Genomic DNA, 19,828 nt, shown 5'->3' with positions numbered 1-19,828 from the left:
TGAGCAAGCAAATTGCAATTCTGCCTTCAGAACGCGCAACATAGACATCCAGAGCGGTGGTATCGCAACGCAGCGTACGCAGACCTGGGCAGGGCGCTGGACTGGCGTTCGCGTCTGTGCCGCAGCGCGCACACACGGCGACTGCACGGCTCGCTCCGTTTTGTGGTGGAAGCAGTGGGAGTGTATCGTTGCGAAAAGCCCGGTATTGGTATGGCTTTATCGTACTGGTGACCGTATCGAAGCTTTCACTGGGTGAGGGTGGATCCGTCTAGCCCACGTTGTGCAATGAACGTCACGAGAACATTCTCAGTGGATGCTTCCGTCTGGAGCGAGCGCCAAAGCTCAGTCCTTTGTGAAGCAGTTTTGAAAGGAAAAGATTCCCAAGATGCGTTGAATGCGTTAGGCATCGATGAATGGCCAGGCGAGAGCGAAGTGCATGCAGCAGGCGCGCTCCGCGGCACTGCATGTGGTAGCTCTTCTTCAGCTAATGTGCACGCCGATTTCCGGAATACTTGTGAATGTTTTGGTTACTTGGCGGCCGCGGGCGCGACGCTCCTCCCTAGCGCAGGATAGGAAGACATGTGGACTTGTGATTTCAGGTCATTGATAACGATACATCCAAGCTTGAGCGCATTCATGCATGACTGCGCGGACGACCTACCCTCCAGAGATGCTCCGCGGCGTCGACTGGTCTGCATGAACGTCTGATTCGCGGATTCTCCGAACAGATGATATGTCCGATGGAATGATCACACTTTTGAGAAAAAAGAGATGCAGGGCACAAAAACGCGACATCACAGGAGCATGCTGAGCATCTGGATCTGTGCTTTGCGATAATCAATTTCGTATGGAGCAGCACAAGCAGCGTCCATGGACATCCGAAATTGCACTGGATCGGGGACCTGTCGCGCCGGGACACAGACGGTGCGCAAAGTGCTCTGCGATCTCGGCTTAAATGACGATGTACTCAGAATTCGCTGCGGACAACGGAGTTTGCGCGTTTTAGAGGAAGGCAAACCCATCAAGCGACCCCGCAGTCTCGCGTCGCATTCAGTGAGCAGATCCACCATGGCACTGCGCTCTGTCGTTTGGCGAACGTCAGAATACAACAAGTCATGGCATGCTCGAAGACCGCATTCGATGAGCAATTCCACGAAAGCACTGCTTTCCGCCTTTGGGCGAACGACAGACGCAACAAGTCTCTTTACAATGGAATCCCGCATTCGACGAGCAGCTCCATTATAGGCCTGCTCAAAGAAGGATCGGCATGCCGATTTCCACTCGGTCTCGTGGGATGCCGAGTTCCGAGTCCACCGAGGCAGCTATAGTCTTCAGGTAGTGGTAGCAGTAGACCAACAAACGGTGCAGCCAGTGACGCTGCGAGTCCACGAGAATATCCGTGTAACCCTTCACGAACACCACTTTCTCCCCAAAGCTTTCGTGAAAGAAAGCAGCGGGTACCTCGCGTAGAGACTCCATAAGACTCCTGATCGACTGGGCATACCCGACGTAGATACGGGCGCGGAAGCGGCCCGGTGCCTCCTCCACAATCACAAACCGCCGATGATCATCGACGAACGGCACTGGAACGTTTCGCACCGTTACGAAGATGGTGGTTTGGGGAATCACACCAATTTTGCTCACGAAAACCTGGAAAGAGTACGGTACGCCGTGCTGCAAGCCAGCCAGAAAGACAAAAGTACCCTTGAGCACCGGCGATGAATCTTGTCTAATTCCTTCGCTCTGTTGTGCTTTCCAAACACGTAATTTTCGCTCGTAGTATTCGTGTTCTCGTTTCGTGCCCCAGTCCCAGAGAAGCATGGCCAAAATGAAAACGGTAGAGATGATGACTGGAATATAGCCGCCGGTGGGAAACTTTGTAATGGCACTCGACCAGAGCAGGAGGTCGACCAAACCAAACACCGCCAAGTAGCTGAGCCAAACGTAGAAGCGCTGTTTCCAAACGAACACGAGCACAATGACGAACAAACATGTTGTTGTGATGAAGCTCGTCGTGACAGCCACACCGTACGCTGAGGTCAGCGCGTTACTCGTCTGAAACCCCGCAGTCACAGCCACTGTTAGAATCCCCATGACCAGATCCATCTCCGGAATAAAGACTTGGCCATAAATGCGCCAGTCAGTGCGTTTGATATGCATCCGTGGTAGCAGGTCCAAGGAAATCGCCTGGCTCACGATCGAAAACGCACCGCTGATGATCGCCTGCGAGGCCACGATTGCTGCCAACGTCGTGAGCACAATCAGGGGCCACAGGACACTGCGCGGCGCCTGGTAAAAGTACAAAGCGTTTCCCGCTGTCTCAGCTAGTGATGGATTGGACGCAAGTAATGCCAGTTGGCCCAAATACGACAGCAGAACCGACGGCAGCACGATCGTGAACCAGCCCAGGCGCATGGGCAGGCGCCCAAAATGCCCCATGTCTGCATACATCGCTTCTGAACCAGTCACACAGAGCAGCGCGTCCGCAATCTTGAGGAAGCCCACCTTGCCATCATTCCAGTATACGCCGATGCCTTTCAAAGCATAGTACGGATTCAGCGCTTTGAAAATCGCGGGATACTTTGTGATCCCGTACATGCCAAGCATGGCTTGCGCGACGAAGAAAACCACCAGAACGGGGCCGTAGGTGATTCCCAGGCGCGATGAGCCCAGAAACTGGCCCAGAAAGACGAGAAAAAGCACACCGATACTCAAGCCGACAACGGCGCCGGTAGGAAATGAAGGCGACCCAACCTGAATACCCTGAAAGGCACTGACCACCGTGATTGCAGGCGTCAGGATTCCATCTGCTACCAGGGCACCTGCACCAATCACAGCTATAATGACAGCGAGGCGAGCCCAGCGGCCAGAGAGTCGTCGCTGGCGCATCAGTCCAATCATGGCGAGCGCACCGCCTTCGCCGTTGTGATCCGCCATCGCCACGAGGAAGGCGTATTTGATAGAAGGAATGAGGAGCAGGAGCCAAAAGATCATGCTAGCGCCGGCTAGGATGGTGAACTCGCTTGGCGCGACGTTGCCGTCATAGAGGCTGGAGATGGTGTACAGTGGTGACGTTCCTAGGTCACCGTAGATGAGCCCTACGGCCTGCAGAGTGCGAAGGAATAGGTGCCAGCCCTGTAAGCGCTCGGGTTCATAGCGGTAAGCGTCGACGGACGGTGACGGAAGCGCTTCCTCTAGAACATTTTCTCGCGAAATCTCCCTTGAGAGTGCTCCGGATCGACTCGTGCTGCGACGTCGAGAATCGAGCAAAGTCTTTCGGTACTGGATCTTGGTGGTCCTTGAATGACAGGCCTCAACGGTACCAGGGTCGTCCAGCTCTTGGGGATCCTCTTCGGCGCCATCCTTATGCGTGACGCTCTCACCACTCTCTTCTGAGCTCATATGGTGCCGTTCGTGCGTAGACGACGATGAGAAACTTTTCCAGTCGCCAGCCAATAGGTTCAAGGCACTCCTCTGCCAAACCTGGACCGGACGCAAGGAGCGTGCATTGTTCAGCGGACAAGCCCAGTACCGATCGTCGACACGTGTCTTATGCGTGACCCGAGGCGTGCCCCTGCGTGCAGCGACGCGCATTCGCCACAGGTGCGGATGTTGATTAGAGCGTGCGCCGGGCGCGCCGCATCACCACCATCACCATCACCATCACCATCACCATCACCATCACTATCACTATCAGCATCACCATCACCATCACCATTAGCATCACTATCACCATCACCATCACCATCACCATCACTATCACTATCACTATCACCATCACACTCACTATCACCATCACTGTCACTATCAGCATAAGCATCACTATCAGCATCACCATCACCATCACTATCACTATCACCATCACACTCACTATCACTATCAGCATAAGCATCAACACCACTATCACCATCACCATTAGCATCACTATCAGCATCACCGTCATCGCGCTCATGGAGCAGTGCTCAGATGCCTACGTTGATTCAGAGATTGCTGTTCCTGCAACTCGATATTTTTTCTTGTAGATGTGCAGGTTCGAGATCCCAACATCATTAATGCTGGCTTAAGGATGCGTTCGTAGTTTTAGGGGGTGTTGGTCGTGTTTTTTTTTGCCTGTGTCCTTGTGCGTTGTGCCGCTGGAATTCGTAACGTCACCGGAATAAAGACGATTCGCGGAACCATGGAGTTGGGGCTCGCAATATACGCGTTATTATGAAACAATTCCTAGGAACAAGACTCCATGCTGCTGGTTTTCTTACATGTAACATGCCTAAATTACGCTTGTTTTACGTCTTCGATCGTTCTGTTTCAAACCGATTCGGGGGCACGGCAATGCGCGTCGCTGGATGGATGAGGAACGCTCATCGACGTCGTCCGTGGACGGCTGCTTCATGAGCTCATCCGCAAAGTTCTCTGAACACCTCGCGCGAAAGTATCTATTATCTTCGAAAAGCAAGTTCTCCTCTCTTTTTGGCATTCGACGAAAAGGCATTTCACAGCAGCGTGATGCCGCAGAAGCGATAGGCTCCCAGAGGCTCCTGTGACCTCTTTCCCCATTGAACAGTGCCATGGACTCGGGCTTGAATGCTCACAATGATCGCTTCCGCTGAGGAGTGCATCACTGCTTGGCACGAAGGCAGCGTAGACGAATCGAGATTTCCCAGCTTGTCTTTCGGGCTCGATTTCGCTCCCGGTATTCGATCCATCTTGGACAACATCGTGTTCCGCACCATCCCGTGTCGAATCGGACAGCGTGCGCTTTCACATGCAGCGAACAGAATTCTCGACGTGACGATCGTCTAGAACAAGCTCCTGATTATCGCGTACATCATCGGGCGCGGACCCGGAGGATGCCAGCGAGTAGAGACTTCCATACCTGCCAAAGGCATGTACCGAAATATGATGCAAGCCTTGAGGCGCCGCGGAGCAGCGCTCGGAGCGAGCAGTGTCGCTCACACATGGCAAGCGCTGACCAGTGCCAGATGTCAACGCTGCGAGGGCCGCACCGAGACTTTAAAAAAATAATACGAAAGCGGCAAGTGAATCACATATTGCAGCTACCTTTTGACCGGGAAATGTATCGCCAACGATGGCGAGCAGCGAAATCAGGTATTTCACGTAACCACGAGCATCCTTTGAATCCTGGCAACGGACCCGGGACGACTTTAGAGACCCGTGTATTTAAAAAATGGAACAAGCCAGAGGAAAAGCAGGCAGTTGCAGAAAGAGCCCACAGAAGCCAGTGTTAAGCACAGTGCAAACAGACCCCATCTTGCGTGTGTACGCCCGAATGAGACTGCCGCCTCCATTCCTCGCAGGCATTCGTCTACACAGGGCAGCATCCGTGTCATGCAAAAATCGGACACCTCTGGATGCTGTGCAGTGACGCCGCCCGCTGCAGATGCTCACCAGAGTCCCTGGAGCCACGATGCTCCGCCAGAACGAGCGGCTGTGAACGGCCAGCGTTGCCAGCCGCTGCAGCAAACGCTCACATCGGTGCGTTCTCGTGAACGCGTGACTCGCCTACGACCTGATCAAGCGCTAGCTGATGCCTCTACACAAGACGAACGTTGAAAAAGGCGGTGCGAAGCGTTTTCAGCATATCGACACAAGCTCGCTGGCTTTCGAGACCGGCTTTGCAAGCTTCGCGCTCGAGGAGTTCCCCAAGTACCAGTTGCGAGCCGAGCCGATGCCGTCGGCTGTTGCCGAAGGTATCATTACGCAGGAGCTGGAGCTAGACGGTAACCCTGCACTAAACCTGGCATCCTTTGTGACGACGCGCTTTGATGAAACGACGCACAAGCTCTGTGATCGCATGCTTCCGGTGAACTGGATCGACTTTGACGAGTATCCGCAAACCGTGGAGATCCACAACCGCTGCGTCAATATCATAGCGAACCTTTTTCATGCTCCTCTCGAGGAGGGTCAGCAGGCTGTTGGCACCAGCACTGTAGGCTCCTCTGAGGCGATCATGCTGGCGGTGCTCGCGATGAAGTGGCGTTGGCGAGCAGCTCGCAAGGCAGCCGGCAAGGACTACGCACGCCCGAACATGGTGATGGGTTCAGAAGTGCAGGTCTGCTGGGAGAAAGCGACTGCTTACTTTGATGTGGAACCACGCTACGTACCATTGCACGACGATGTATACGTCATGAATCCGGAAAAAGCTATAGAGCTTTGTGATGAGAACACCATCGGAATTTGCGGCATTCTAGGTACCACCTACACCGGACAATTTGAAGCAAGTTGACGAAACTTCTGGGGCTTTTCCTCAGAAATAACCGAACATGAAACTAACCATTGCGAAACAATCGATTCGAGTCTAGGACATTGCCACTTTGGACGCTCTCGTGACGCAGATGAACGAGCAGAAGGGTTTTGATATCGGTATCCATGTAGACGCAGCATCAGGAGGCTTCATAGCCCCGTTTTGTTACCCCAATCTCAGGTGGGACTTTCGTTTGAAGAACGTGCGTTCTATCAATGTTTCGGGGCACAAGTACGGTCTCGCGCCCTGTGGCATCGGATGGCTCATTTTTCGCAGCGCTGCGTATCTGCCGGAGGAGCTCGTCTTTCACGTCAATTACCTGGGCGCGGACCAAGCCTCATTCACCTTGAACTTTTCACGCGGTTCCGCTCAGATTGTGGCGTCATACTATTTGCTGTTGCGCTTAGGCCGTCGGGGATACCAGAATCTAATGCACACCCTGAAAGAATTGGCTTCGTACTTTGCAACACGTATCACGGAGGATGGGCGTTTCCGCCTGCTTAGTGACAACGAAAGCCTGCCCTTGGTTGCGTTTGCGATCCCAGATGACCAGCGCACGAAACTGGGTTTTGATGAGTTTGCCATAGCGGGAGAGTTACGCAAACGTGGATGGATCGTTCCCGCGTATACGCTGGCACCGAACCTGCAGCACCAGAAACTGCTGCGGGTGGTGGTGCGGGTCGGTTTTACCCGCGATCGGGCAGATATGCTGGTCCAGGATATTCGGGCCGCATATGATCATTTAGTCGCCATGGCTGGACTGTTGAACCTATTTGGACAGGGCCTGGCTGTGGACGATACGGCGTCGACAAAGAAACCGGAAAGCGAGCATACCGCCACCGCCCTCGGTAAGATGCTGCACGGCAACAAGTCGCTACAGGAACACGCGGAAGAGCTGCGGCGAACGCACGATTTACCGGGAGCCCGCCACCTCATTCATATGCAAAATTGGGGAACCATTCATGCGAAAGAGGGCACCAAGGATGCGGAACCGCGTCGCTCGCCTGTGGACCGCCACCAACGGCACAAGAAACGCAGCGGTGCTGTATGCTGAACGGCATCGTGGGGGAGCCTGTGCAACCGCAGTGCTAAAGCGGCACTGCGGTTGCACAGATATCGGGCACGTCAAGGTTCGGCTTCCATTGCGAAAAGGCAATGCGGAAGAGCCCAAACTTGACAGAAAGGCCCATGCGAGGCAGTTGGATCGCCAGAACTTGGGAAAGCGAACGGACCGTCGCTGGCGCAGACGCTCGAAACCGCTGATGGAGCAGCACAGTAAACGCACACCCGCTCATGCCGTGTTTTCTAGAAGCTACAAAGGTTCGCCGCTTTGCGCAGCGCTGGTGCATGCAGATAGAAAAGCCACCATCGAACTGCAGTCTGTTGTGCTTCTGTGGAAGCGTCCCGGTATCATTGCGCATAGGCAGCATAAACACGCATGCGTTCGTCGATATCCTGGACCAGGTGAAACACACAGCACGCCAAGACGCAGCCTACGGCGAGTCTAGGCGTGAAGGCAAGTAGAGTTCTCGCTCGCAGCGACAGTGCTCGCGCAGCATTTCTGAAAGCATGCTGGCCATGCGCCGTGCCTATCACGCACGCTGAGGCGTTTCACGCCCCTCGCTATGCACCAGTGTGTGGCAGCGTCACTCCAGTGCCTATGAACATCGTGACGAATCCTCCAGGCACAGTAAGTAGCCGCCTGTAGGGGAACTCTCTCCATCAGACCAGTCGACATGTCATTATCTCGTCGAATCATCGATTCATATCTTCAAAGATTTTGCTCAAGTGCCCGTGCGACCGGGCGACGCCTCTCAGCGATGCGCGCGGTCAAGGTAAGCGGCTTGCCAGGGCCTAAGCACCCACACCGTCGAGCAAGAGGCTGTTCCAAACAACACCAACCAACCAACCAACCAACCAACCAACCAGGAAGTGTGCAGGCCTCGCAGGAAACACTGGATTCTGACCGTTGCTCGTCGAGCGCCTTGCTGCGAGCACAAGTCGCCAGAACCTCTACCATCGAATCGGAAAATCTGACAGCTGCGTTCGGATTTGGATGCAGTGCAAAGCGATGCCAAATCCATGAGGGATACTTGGTTCCAAAAGATCTATATTTATTCTGCTTGTACGAACCGTATGCTCCGGCCGTGTTCCGCCAACTTTGCACTGAGCTGCCGCTGCGTTGCTGTACTGGCCAGTCAGAGCAACTCGTCCCGATCGCAAGCGTCTGGGCCGAGAAGCTGCTCCCATGCGTAAGCGGTTACTGTCAAGGAGGCAGAGTCGGTGTTGCGCCCGACGCTATGCTGCTTACCTGGTAGCGCTGGCCCTTGTCCTGGTGTTCGGAGCTTTCCAACAGATCGAGACTGCTGTTGCACGTGCGACTGCACACCGCAATGGGACCAGTTTGCGCACGTCTAGTGAGCGCGAACCCGTGCAAACGAAACCTACTCTCGATCCGCACACAATGAGCTCTTTGGTGCCGGGCGTGTTTGCGGGCTACCGTCGGCCAGTGCCGCATAGCCCCGTCCTGGGGATTATGTGGTACCCCGCTGATGAGCCGTTCGAGTCCGTTCGACTCCGACTAGAGTGCGGGACAGAGCTCGACGCAGCTGGGCCACTTCGCTACGGTTGGCTGCAGCATAACGGCCGCAACTATGGCGTACGCCACATCGAAGAGCGAGGCTGGCACTTGAACATCACCCACGTGGCGCACACGGAGAACCTGAACTTGCTCCAGCCAGACGCGCAGCTCAGCTCTGAACAACAGCCACTGCGTTCTCCAGAATTCTCTGTTCGTATCCAAGGAACTGGTCAAGAGCGTCGTACCGTTTCCTTCATCGTCTACTGGACAGCGCAACATGATGAGATCGACCCAGAGCGCTTGCAGGAGTCCGCGGCTAGGGGCATGGAGCCGCCGACCCTGCAGCACTGTTCATCGCCATCGATCACCGTAGCGTCCAGTAATGAAGTCCACCTGGAGTGTGGACCCGACCACGACCATCGATGGCGCATTGTGGCCGTACAGGGCCTTCCAGAGCGTTCCCAGTGGAGGCAGCGACGACACCGCCGCCGACGTCAACGGGCAAGCGCTAGTCGCCCCGTGAGCGCCGAGATCCTCCGAGAATTACCGGACCCTGGCAGGATCTACTACCGAAAAGGCCGAGTGAATGTTGGCGCGACAACTGAGGTGAAGTCCATGGTAGAGTCGTGGTTACGCGAGAGCTACGACCACCAGCGGACACGGCTGCGCGAGTTCTACGAAAAGCACGAGCAGCTTCCAGATACGGCTTTCAGGGGCGCCGATGTTTTCAAGGACGCTGCCCATGCAAGGGAGACGCCCACTGCAGCGCCCTTCCCGATCATTACGCGTATCGAGGATGTTGATGCACGGGCGCGTCGAGAAGTGAACGCTGACGCAGAGCTGGAACCCGATGCCCAGCACCACAGCGGGATAGATGACGGACTCCCCAGCAACCTTCTTGTCGTTCAGATTACAGTGCAGACGCCTTTTGATATCATGATCACGTCGAGTGCACGAATGGATGCATCGGCGCTGTCCGTGTTGCTTGAACAGGCGGACAGTCGCTTTCGCGAAAGATTTCAGCAGTTGTTTCCCCGGATGCACCGTGGTGACTTTGGCAGCGCTCAGATTGCTCAAGCGAGGGCGGCGCTTGCCGGTCTACTCGGCGGTGTCTCCTATTTCTATGGGAGTTTCATTGCTGGAGAGAATACGCAGGACCGAGGATCAGATCAACTCCGAGTCTCGCCGCCTAGGGCACTAGTCAGTGCGGTGCCGTCGGAGAACAAGTTCCCGCGCGGCTTTCTCTGGGACGAGGGCTTTCATCAGCTACTGATCCAGCGCTGGGACCCGGAACTCTCGCTCATCTGTCTCGATTCCTGGCTGGGCTTCATGCAGCCTTCTGGATGGATACCGCGCGAGCTGGCCCTAGGTATTGAGGCCCGCAATCGTTTCCCGCGCGAACTGGCATCGCTGCTTGTTCAATCGGAGAAGGTTGCGAATCCACCGACGCTAATGCTGCCGTTGTATCGGCACTGGCAGTTGCTGCAGGACACTTTCCCCGTCTTGGAACTGGAAACCTTTTCTAGCTTGTGTTCCCAGGGTGGTGATGGCTCCTTGTCGGACTATGCGGCGATGGTGCTGAATCAGTCTGTGGGCGACTGCAAGGCGGTAGCACAGACGACGAACACCGCGCGACTCGTCTCGCATTTGGGATTCCGCAAGATGAAACAATACATACGTTGGCTGAATGCGACGCAAAAGAATCACGGCTGGTTTGGACGCCACTTGACGACCTTGCTTGCTCAAGACGGAGGTTATCCGTTGACGCTTGCGTCCGGCTTTGACGACTTTCCGCGATCGACAGATCCAAGCCCATACGACGCCCATGTGGATCTCTTGTCGTGGATACTGGACGGTGTTCGCAGACTCCTGGTTTGGCGACGTACCGCAGGCGATCTTGCTGAGGCCTCTGCCGTGTCGCCTCCTGAACTCGGTGCCCTTGAGGCCGTCCTGCAACAGCGCCTCTACGAGGTGCACTGGAATGCTGACGCTGGCATGTTTTGTGACGCTGGACCTCGCGGCAACTCCTCCACGAGTATCGTGGACACTTGGCGTCACCACTGCCATCTAGGATATCCAACGCTTCTGCCACTTTCCTTGGGCCTGTTGCCGGTCAATGCAACATCGACAGGGGCACTCTTGAAGGCTGTCGCGGATCCGCGACAAATGTACAGCGACTTTGGGTTGCGCTCGCTGAGTGCCGCGGACCCTTTCTATATGCGAGGTGATCGGTACTGGACAGGTCCTATCTGGGTCCCGATGAACTATCTGATACTCGCAGCGCTTAGGGAGAAGTATGCGCGCATGCCAGGTCCGTACCAGAAGCTTGCGCAACAGCTCTACGAACGTACGCGCAATGCGATGATACAAACGATTTTGCGGGAACACCAGCGCACAGGCTTTTTCTGGGAGCATTACGACCCAGAGACGGGCAAGGGTGGCGGCGGGCATGCGTTTACGGGCTGGACTTCGCTACTGGTCCTGCTCATGGAAGAGGATTTTCGTGGAGTCATCGTTATTGACGAGACTGGTACGGTGCTTAAGAGTTAATGCGTGCCGAGTCTGGACTCTGGTCGCCTCGATTGTACGGACAAGTTGCAAGGTGCATTCCGCTGGACACTGGGCGATGCACCCAAACGCTGTATATGAAGGCAAAGATCGTGCACTGGGCATGACGCGAATGAGAGGTGCCACGGATTGTTCGATTTTCGCGCTTCTCATGGGTCAGCGCGGCGTTGGAAGCGTGTTCGCGTGTCTGAAAATTTGAAATTTCCGAGAAATACTAAAAACCTGACATTACCGCATACTTCGTTGAGAACGCAGGCCGTATCCGCGGAGATTCGGATGCAGTCTGGACGCATGGTGTCCCGCCTGATACCTGACGTGCTGCAAGCGTGCGCTGCCATGTTTTGCTGAACAGAGCGCTCCAGAGAAAAGCAGACCTTTTCCTGAATCTAAGCGCCTTCGCCCCTTCATGAGTCGATTTTTTCTGGTCTGCATAGGTCACCCCAATGCCCATGACGTCACCGTAAACAGTTGTGTCCTGTATGGCTTTCTCAGAGTCCTGCGTCTTGCGGCTGCGAGCAGCTTTGAAGCAACCGCCTTGAATCGGAAAGACCACTCGCCGAGCTCGCTCAAAAATTGTCGTTTCAACAGAGGAAAGAATTTTTCAAGTACGAAAGAGACCCATGGAACATCGGTCCGCATGCGCGTCGTGAAATCTGGGCCAGAGTCGTTGAATGCGGCTCAATTCCAACACGTCAAGATAGATGCAGGGAAAGAATATGTTGTGCTCTTGGTTCCGGTGTTGAGGGGCGTCCAGGCACCAGCCGTTCCTCGAACTCAAGAGATCAAACGGAAAGACCTGAATGGAAAGCAGTTGAAGCAGTTCAAATTTTCCAGAGCTCGCCAGTATCGATAGGCAGGCATGACGCTCGTCAGGATGCAAACGAACAAGAGCTAGGGCGCGTTCAGGATCCACTGAGACGCTCTGAGCGCCTCATCCAGCACATGGGAGAATGCTCTGCACGCTTTATTCGGCGAGGACCTGAGCGCCCGAATAGCTCAGTTGAACGAGCTTTGGGCATCAGTACAGGAGATCGCGCTGGTTTCGCCAGCGATTTCGTTTATAAAAAGCCAGGCATTGTGCATGCAGCAACATGTCCAATGGGTTGGAACTGGCAATCTCCCACAGTCCGCGTGGTACGATGATGGTCATCTATGATGCTGGACGTGCAGTAGCGTGCAAAAGCTGCACTGCGGCGCTCTCTAAACGAGCGCTTCCAAGGAGCACAGGCATCGACTTTGGTCGATGCTCGTCGATGCGCGCGAGCGGCGACACCCACGCATCACGAGCACGCGTGTGCACGCAGAAACTCACAGAGAGAAAAGCGTAAAATCAGAAGCGAAGGTAATCGATGGTGTACGTTAAGCTGAGCGATCATCATCGAATGCCGAGACAATCGAAGATCCGCAGCTCGCCACGTTGTGACTGCACCAGCAAACCCGTACGCAAGCACTCTCTATGCACCCACACTTGAACGCCTCAATTCATCCCCGGCAATCGTTTGATCTTCTACAGCATCTATCGGATTTACGTCAAACAAGATTTCTAGATCAGCGCTCCGCACGCCACTTAACAAACATCGTGCTGGAACGCTGAAGAGTTCCCATGCGTGTCATACGGCAACCTGTAGAGAGCGTGTATGCTATCCCCACTCGGAACAATCTACTGCTCTTGTACCGTTCAGCAGTCCATCAAAACAAGCATACCACACTTACAAACCGAGAGACTTGCCCCCGAAACAATCACTGATCCACCGTTCCCATCCATGACTCCATACCGTGCACCCTGGGAGAGGCACCAGCACCTGCAACCCGTACGCCCGCTGAGCATCGACCGCGCAAGGCGCGTTGCGCACCAGCGCCCGCCAGCAAGCGTTGCGAAAAGCACGCGCGCGCGCGCGCACCGCTGCAGGCGACGGTATGCGCATCACATTCAAATTCCCGGCAGCGTGAGCGCCGCCGCTGCCGCCGCTGCGGATGCTGCGGATGCTGCACAACGAGATCGCCCGCTGCTGCTGCTGCTGCTGCTGCTGCTGCAAGGCCGATACCCGGCAACTGCGCAGGCTACGCTCATCGTGCGCGCTGCGCTGTAACGGCGGGTGACACAGACTGGGAGCCTGCTTGGTGCACCAGCAACCTCAAGGACACGCGTTTGTTTTCAGGGAATCCATCCGGTGGTGGGGTAGCTTCTTCATTCAACATGAGAGGCAGGCGTGCAGAACATCAAGATAAAAGTCAACGTTCCGAAGCATCGGAACCGGAGCACCAGCACCGTGCACCAACGTCGCTTTCAAGCGGAGAAGCACAACCGACTGAGCGGGCTTCGAGCTCGTTTCTGGCACTTGAGGACTCCCTGTGCTGGAACGATGACGCGCGAGAAAGGCAGCAAGCACGAGTCGCGCGTCAATCGAAGAATACGCTCAGAACAGGGTTGAGCTTACGCTCACCGCAGGCGCGCCGCGGTCTAGACGAGAGTTTCTTGGCGGCTGCCGAGCCGGACGCTAGCGTCAAGAAGCTTTCGGATCCGGAGCTTTTGCAGTTGTACGCGACTACGATCCGTCTGTGTGCTGAGAACCGCGTCAACGCGGTGAACTCCTGGCAACTGAATCTCATCGACCATATTGCTGCGGTCGCGTTTCGCTCAGAGGGTTCGCATGACGCTCAGCGAGGGCGGGCGCCCCGTCATTCGGTTCAGGACGACCTCACACGTGAAGCGCTCGATACGAACTTTGCGCTTGCGGGCTCCACCATCGACGCAGGCGTGAAAATATATGCGTACCGAGTGGATTCTGTGCACAATAACGCGTATCGCGTGCTCAACGGGCTAGCACAGCATGCTGCCGACGAGGACGAGTCACCCGAAGAGACCGCCACCGACAGCGCAACCGTCGCTGGTGATGAGGAGCCTGCCGAAGCCACACCCTCGAGTCGTTCGCGACAGCGTTCGAAACTTGTCAAGTGCGGCTGGGGCGAAGCCACGCTGGAGTCCAACCCCGAGCATCTCACGTTGCAGAGTCTGGAGGAGGGATGCTCCATCGATCCACTATTTATGAAACTCAGCGAACTGTTTGACCAGAGCGGATCACAGGAGCTACTTGTGCGCGTTCTGGATTTGCTCGCAGACGGAACGATGGCGCTGGATGCAGAAGAGCATGCCGAAGCTGTCGGGGACGCATCACACCCTGATGACCAGGATGAGACGGCGGCGGATCCATACATAGAGATAGCAGCCGAGCTGTTTCCCAACGCGATGCTGGCTTGGACACAACGCGGTCAGAAAGCTTTGTGTCCAAATTTTCAGCGACTCTTCCATCAACTCGAGAACGACGCAGCCGAGGCCTGGCGAACTGCCGGCACAAACATAGCCTCCGGCGAAGTCGGCCTGCATGGACTCGTACCCGGAACCTCAGCGAAAGAAGGGCATCTCTTCCCCGAGGATGACATGTTCGGTCCACCGCGAGATTATGGAGATGGCTTTGAGCACATGGAGCTCTTTCCCAGCTCCGTGGCAACCGCATACGAGGCCGTACCCGCGCTGAGCGGAAGCGCAGACGCTTCCGATGCTGTATCCGATACGGAAAGCGCCAGTGCTGCTGTCGCTGCTGCTGCTGCTGCTGCTGCTGCTGCTGCTGCTGCTGCTACACATGATGATGACGACGATCACGAGGATGATCATGACGATCACGCCGCACTGCGTCTCGCCGAAAGCCATGCGAGCAGCAGCGGTGGAGGCGGCTCCGACGACGCGCTGCACACGTCCTTGTTCGGGAGTGCAGCGATGGCGCCAGGTTGCGCCGATGCTTTTCAACTTTATCTGAACTTGTTCCGAAATGGACAGGCTGCTGGCAGTCTCCTTCGTGCCATTCCCAGGGAGTTGTTCAGTAGCTGGGCCGGCCCCGAGCACTGGAGACCACCACACGCTGCTGGACTCCTGGCAGGTCAGCCGCATCCATCGAGTGCGAAGCGACCGCGTCCCAAAGCCGGGCAGCAGCAGCAGCAGCAGCTGGACTGGAGAAAACCCGTCTCAGATCCCGCTTTTGACAACAAGTTTCAGGTATGCCGACGGAGAGGCGTCACGCAGCTCTCGGCAGCTGTTCTCGAACGGCACAGCGAACAGCGCACAACGTTGCCTCCGGACCACCAGTATACGATCGACGCGTTGATGCGTCTGTTTACGCAGCCTTCGTGTTCGATCATGGTAGCCGCAGCCCGTCCGCATGCTTCTCGAGACAATGCTCGTTCTGGTGCAGGCGCTGGTGCTGGTGCTTCTGCTTCTGCACCCTACACCGACACCAACCTGCAGGCGCTCCAGACTGAGCTCGACTGGCGAGCCTTTGAAGATGAGAACTTTTGCGCACCGCTGGAGCGCTCATCGTCACAGCTGAGCACTGCCGACGCCGAATCCAGCGACACAGAACTGGAAACTGCCTTCCACGCCCTCGATCTGGTCTCTGATGTGGATGCGCTCGGGTGCATCGATGCGCGGCACTTGGTACCGCTCGTAGACGCACCTGCCGCCGTCGAACGAATCGATTTGGCCCATGCAACTCGTGCCAAACGCGTTGATATGCATCTCTTGAAGAATGTGCTCTGGGAAGTGATTCAGCGCCACCTTGCTACGCACTGTGCGGAAACCGAAGCGTCCTGCGAGAATCCGGGTATCCGACCTGGCAACGAAACCAGGCTGCGCGCTCTACTACCCGAAATCTGGCCGCGTCTGGGTCAGGATCTCCGCTCCGAGGTGTCGCTCTCCTACATCTTCATTGCGTTACTCCATCTGGCAAACGAGCGGGCACTGATCCTCGAGTCGTGTCGCCCGCTGCTCGACGATATGCGCATCGCCAGCGGTACATCGTCCAGTGCATCGTCGTTTCAGACGGTGACGGGCAACGGTTCATCGCTTAGCGCCTGATCGATCAGCTCCTTCTGCTCGGCAACGTGGATCGTGTAGATACCGGTAGCCGGTGCCGCTGCTGGTTTGCGCCCAGCGTACGCCACTACCCGGTGCTTGCCGTGTGCCTCGTCGATGAGACCTCGCAGGGTCGTGCGGATGCGCGGCTGCACATAGAACCAAGCACCGGCGTTCTTGGGTTCCTCCTGACACCAGACCAGTTCCGCTTTCGGATAAGCGCTGAGCGTTTCCGCAACTCGATCGTACGGGAACGGTGAGATCTGCTCCAGGCGCACAATGGAGACATCCCGGATCTGGCGTTTCTTTCGCTCGGCAACGAGCTCGTAGTAAACCTTTCCCTGGCAGAAAATCAAGCGACGCGTTTTCTCACCGGTAGCGATCTCGGGGTCCGTTTCCGGGATCAGCCGATGGAAACGAGTGCCGGTGAGAAAGTCGGCGAGCGGCGAGCGGCATTCCGGCAAGCGCAATAGCTCTTTCGGCGTCAGCAGGATGAGGGGCTTTCGAAAGTCGCGGTGAATCTGGCGTCGAAGCACGTGGAAGTAGTTTGCCGGGGTGGTCGCGTTCACAACTTGAAGGTTCGCGCGCTGAATCTGCATACGGTTGTCCATGCCGAGTTCAGCCGGGATCTCGTCCGGGTCATCGTCGGCGAGTTGGAGGAAGCGTTCCAGTCGTGCGGAGGAATGGTCGGGACCCTGGCCCCCGAAGCTGTGCGGTAAGAGCATGGTGATACCGCACTGACGACGCCATTTCTTCTCACCAGACGCGATAAATTCATCAATGATCACTTGGGCGCCATTCATAAAGTCGCCAAACTGAGCTTCGTGCATCACCAGTGCCCGCGGGGATTCCAAAGAGTACCCCACTTCGAAGCCGAGCACAGCGTATTCGCTGAGTGAGGAGTTGCACACGCGGAACTGTCCCGGAGGATCGCCCTCAATATGATCCAGCGGCACGTAACGCTCCTCGGTATCCTGGTCGATCAGGGCGGCATGACGTTGGGAGAACGTCCCGCGTTCGCTGTCTTGGCCGCTGAGACGCACGTGCGTGCCCTCACACATGAGTGCTCCAAACGCGAGCTGTTCAGCGAGTGCCCAGTCGATACCGATCTCGCCTTCGAGCATCTGCTTGCGATGCTCCAGGAGGCGCTTCAAATGCGGATGGATATGCAGACTTTCCGGAATACGACAAAGCGCCCGGCCAACGCGCATCAGCACATCGCGATCGACGCCAGTCTGACGAATCGGACTCAACTGAAACTCCGATTTGAATCCCTTCCAGTGCGAGGCGAGCCAGTCGCTATCGCGGGGTTTCCAGTTCGGGGCATTGCGGAAGCTGATTTCGTACCGACGCATGTGCTGGTCGCGCATCTGCTGGACCTCGCTCGGCTGAACAATCTGCTCATTCACCAAACGATGCGTGTACAGTTGCAAGATCGTGGGATGTGCCGCTATTTTCTTGTACATCAGCGGCTGGGTGAAAGACGGTTCATCCAATTCATTATGGCCATGGCGGCGGTAACAGAAGACATCCACCACTACATCCTTGCGGAAGCGTTGACGGTACTCGATGGCTAAGCGGAAAACGTGAACGACTGCCTCCACATCATCGCCGTTCACGTGGAATATCGGAATGCCGACACATTTCGCCACATCCGTCGGGTAGGGTGATGAGCGTGCATGCTTTGGGTCCGTGGTGAAGCCAATCTGATTGTTAATAATCACGTGTACCGTACCACCGATGGTATAGTCATGCAGATCACTTAGTTCTAGGGTTTCCGCCACCACGCCTTGGCCAGCGAACGCCGCGTCGCCGTGCAGCAGGAGCGCCATCGTGCGGCGGCGATCTACATCGTATGTGAAGAACTGCTTGGCCCGGGTTTTCCCGACTACAACGGGATCTACCGCCTCCAAATGACTCGGGTTGGCGACCAAAGAAAGATGCATCTGTTTTCCGTTGGCTAAGGTTCGATCTGAGCTGGTGCCCAGGTGGTATTTCACGTCACCGGATCCACCAGCGAGATAGACCCGAGTACGGCTCTCGTCTGGATTAAATTCATGGAAGATCTGCTCCAGCGGTTTCTTCACTACCTGGGCCAGCACGTTCAGGCGTCCACGATGAGGCATGCCAATGATGACGTTTTCGATACCGAGCTCGCTGCCGCGCAAGAGCATCGCTTGAATGCCGGGAATGATGCTTTCTCCACCCTCGAGACCAAAACGTTTTGCAGTTGCATACTTGTAGGAAAGGAATTTTTCAAATAGCTCCGCTTCCGCTGTGAAGTTCCAAATTTGTCGCTTCTCTTCCGGTGTGAAACGAAACATCGGGCCGAACACCTCCACCCGTGATGCGATCCAGTCTTTTTCCTCTTTGCTGAGCATGTGGCGGTATTCGAAGCCGATGGTTCCACAATATGCATTCTTCAGCATGCTGTGAATCTCACGCAAGGTTCGCAGCGGACGCCCCGGCAAGTCACCGCCTACGTAGAAAATTCGATCCATGTCCGCTTCAGTGAAACCGTAGGAGACGGGATCCAAATCGTAGCGCACTCTCGCTGGACTCAATGCAGACTCCTCGTGCGCACCGGCTACAACGTGACCGCTTGCCTGAGACAGGTTCAGTGGATCCAGGTTGGCGACCAGGTGACCGCGGTGGCGAAAGGCGCGAATCATCGACATAACTCGCACTGTGTCCCGCGCAACCTCCAGAACGTCCCGACCTGCGGTTACCGAAGGTGCCGCACGGGAGATGCGCTCCCGCTGAGGCCGGCTGAGCAAGCTTGTCGCTTGGCCTAACGGGGCACCCGTCTCGATATTACGGAAGAACGCCTGCCAGCTGCCGTGGACTTTGGAGGGCTCTCGGAGCCACAACTCGTACATCTCTTCCAGCACGTTTGCATTGGTTCCATTAAGAAAGTCCTCAGCACTAGAAAGGCCAGATTCAGCTAACGTAGGTTGACGGTGCGTCGTCTGCGCAGCTGTTGCCGCTGCTGCTGCTGCTGCTGCGCCTGTCGCTGCATCACTGCTACTGCTGGCGCTAGCAGTGCTCAACAAACGAGCACCCAACACGTTACAGCCAGTTAGCCCCAGCAGTCGCTTGCTAACACCTGTTGGAGACAATGAACGGAACAGAATCGGGTTCAGGGCCCGAACGACACGAAGCATGGCGCCTTCTCCCAGGTGTTCCTCCAGCGAGTTCACGAAACGGGTACTAGTGGGCAACGCGAAGCGATAGAGTCATGCGCTCCGTCACAGCGCCAGGCACCAGCGTGACGCCTCCCGATGATGGTGCTCGATCGCGTTCAGCGGCTGGATTCGCGGCCGCTGTCTCGAAAAGCGCCGCAGGCAGCGCTAGAAAGAGCTACATCATAAAGTGAAAGATGATAACACGCGTCTTACTTGTTTTACGTTTTCTGAGTTGTGGGATGGTTTGCAAGAATCAGAGATGCCCGATTGCGTGATGGATATCGGGATCCGTGATGATCATACCCAGTTTGATGATGCCGAGTCGG

At 56.0% G+C, this 19,828-nt stretch overlaps 6 protein-coding genes across 6 annotated transcripts, besides 2 other annotated features; 3 read left to right on the top strand and 3 right to left on the bottom strand.

Annotated features, from left to right (window-relative positions):
- Positions 1 to 2,307: part of a sequence feature (possible transcribed region) that runs on past the window's edge.
- On the bottom strand, positions 1,252 to 3,594 carry CYME_CMF073C (probable high-affinity potassium transporter; the record flags this gene model as incomplete). The annotated part of the gene is made up of 1 exon (XM_005535683.1): positions 1,252 to 3,594. The coding sequence occupies one exon, from the start codon at positions 3,592 to 3,594 to the stop codon at positions 1,252 to 1,254; it is 2,343 nt and encodes a 780-aa protein (XP_005535740.1).
- A 1,951-nt stretch (positions 3,595 to 5,545) lies between these two features.
- Positions 5,546 to 7,316, top strand: CYME_CMF072C (glutamate decarboxylase; the record flags this gene model as incomplete). The annotated part of the gene is made up of 2 exons (XM_005535682.1): positions 5,546 to 6,235; positions 6,321 to 7,316. The coding sequence occupies 2 exons, from the start codon at positions 5,546 to 5,548 to the stop codon at positions 7,314 to 7,316; spliced, it is 1,686 nt and encodes a 561-aa protein (XP_005535739.1).
- A 34-nt stretch (positions 7,317 to 7,350) lies between these two features.
- Positions 7,351 to 7,692, bottom strand: CYME_CMF071C (hypothetical protein; the record flags this gene model as incomplete). The annotated part of the gene is made up of 1 exon (XM_005535681.1): positions 7,351 to 7,692. One exon carries the CDS (start codon positions 7,690 to 7,692, stop codon positions 7,351 to 7,353), a length of 342 nt encoding a protein of 113 aa, XP_005535738.1.
- Positions 7,693 to 8,510: 818 nt separating this feature from the next.
- CYME_CMF070C (probable mannosyl-oligosaccharide glucosidase) lies at positions 8,511 to 11,393 on the top strand (the record flags this gene model as incomplete). Its single annotated transcript, XM_005535680.1, has 1 exon — positions 8,511 to 11,393. The coding sequence occupies one exon, from the start codon at positions 8,511 to 8,513 to the stop codon at positions 11,391 to 11,393; it is 2,883 nt and encodes a 960-aa protein (XP_005535737.1).
- Positions 11,394 to 11,627: 234 nt separating this feature from the next.
- Positions 11,628 to 13,246: a sequence feature (possible transcribed region).
- Positions 13,247 to 13,608: 362 nt separating this feature from the next.
- Positions 13,609 to 16,320, top strand: CYME_CMF069C (chromosome assembly complex Condensin I, subunit H; the record flags this gene model as incomplete). The annotated part of the gene is made up of 1 exon (XM_005535679.1): positions 13,609 to 16,320. The coding sequence occupies one exon, from the start codon at positions 13,609 to 13,611 to the stop codon at positions 16,318 to 16,320; it is 2,712 nt and encodes a 903-aa protein (XP_005535736.1).
- CYME_CMF068C (2-oxoglutarate dehydrogenase, E1 component) lies at positions 16,281 to 19,481 on the bottom strand (the record flags this gene model as incomplete). Its single annotated transcript, XM_005535678.1, has 1 exon — positions 16,281 to 19,481. The coding sequence occupies one exon, from the start codon at positions 19,479 to 19,481 to the stop codon at positions 16,281 to 16,283; it is 3,201 nt and encodes a 1,066-aa protein (XP_005535735.1).
- Between the last annotated feature and the right edge of the window lie 347 nt (positions 19,482 to 19,828).

This window comes from Cyanidioschyzon merolae, chromosome 6 (assembly GCF_000091205.1).
Source record: "Cyanidioschyzon merolae strain 10D DNA, chromosome 6, complete genome".
Lineage (NCBI taxonomy): Eukaryota > Rhodophyta > Bangiophyceae > Cyanidiales > Cyanidiaceae > Cyanidioschyzon > Cyanidioschyzon merolae.
This window is presented reverse-complemented; position numbering and strand designations above follow the sequence as displayed.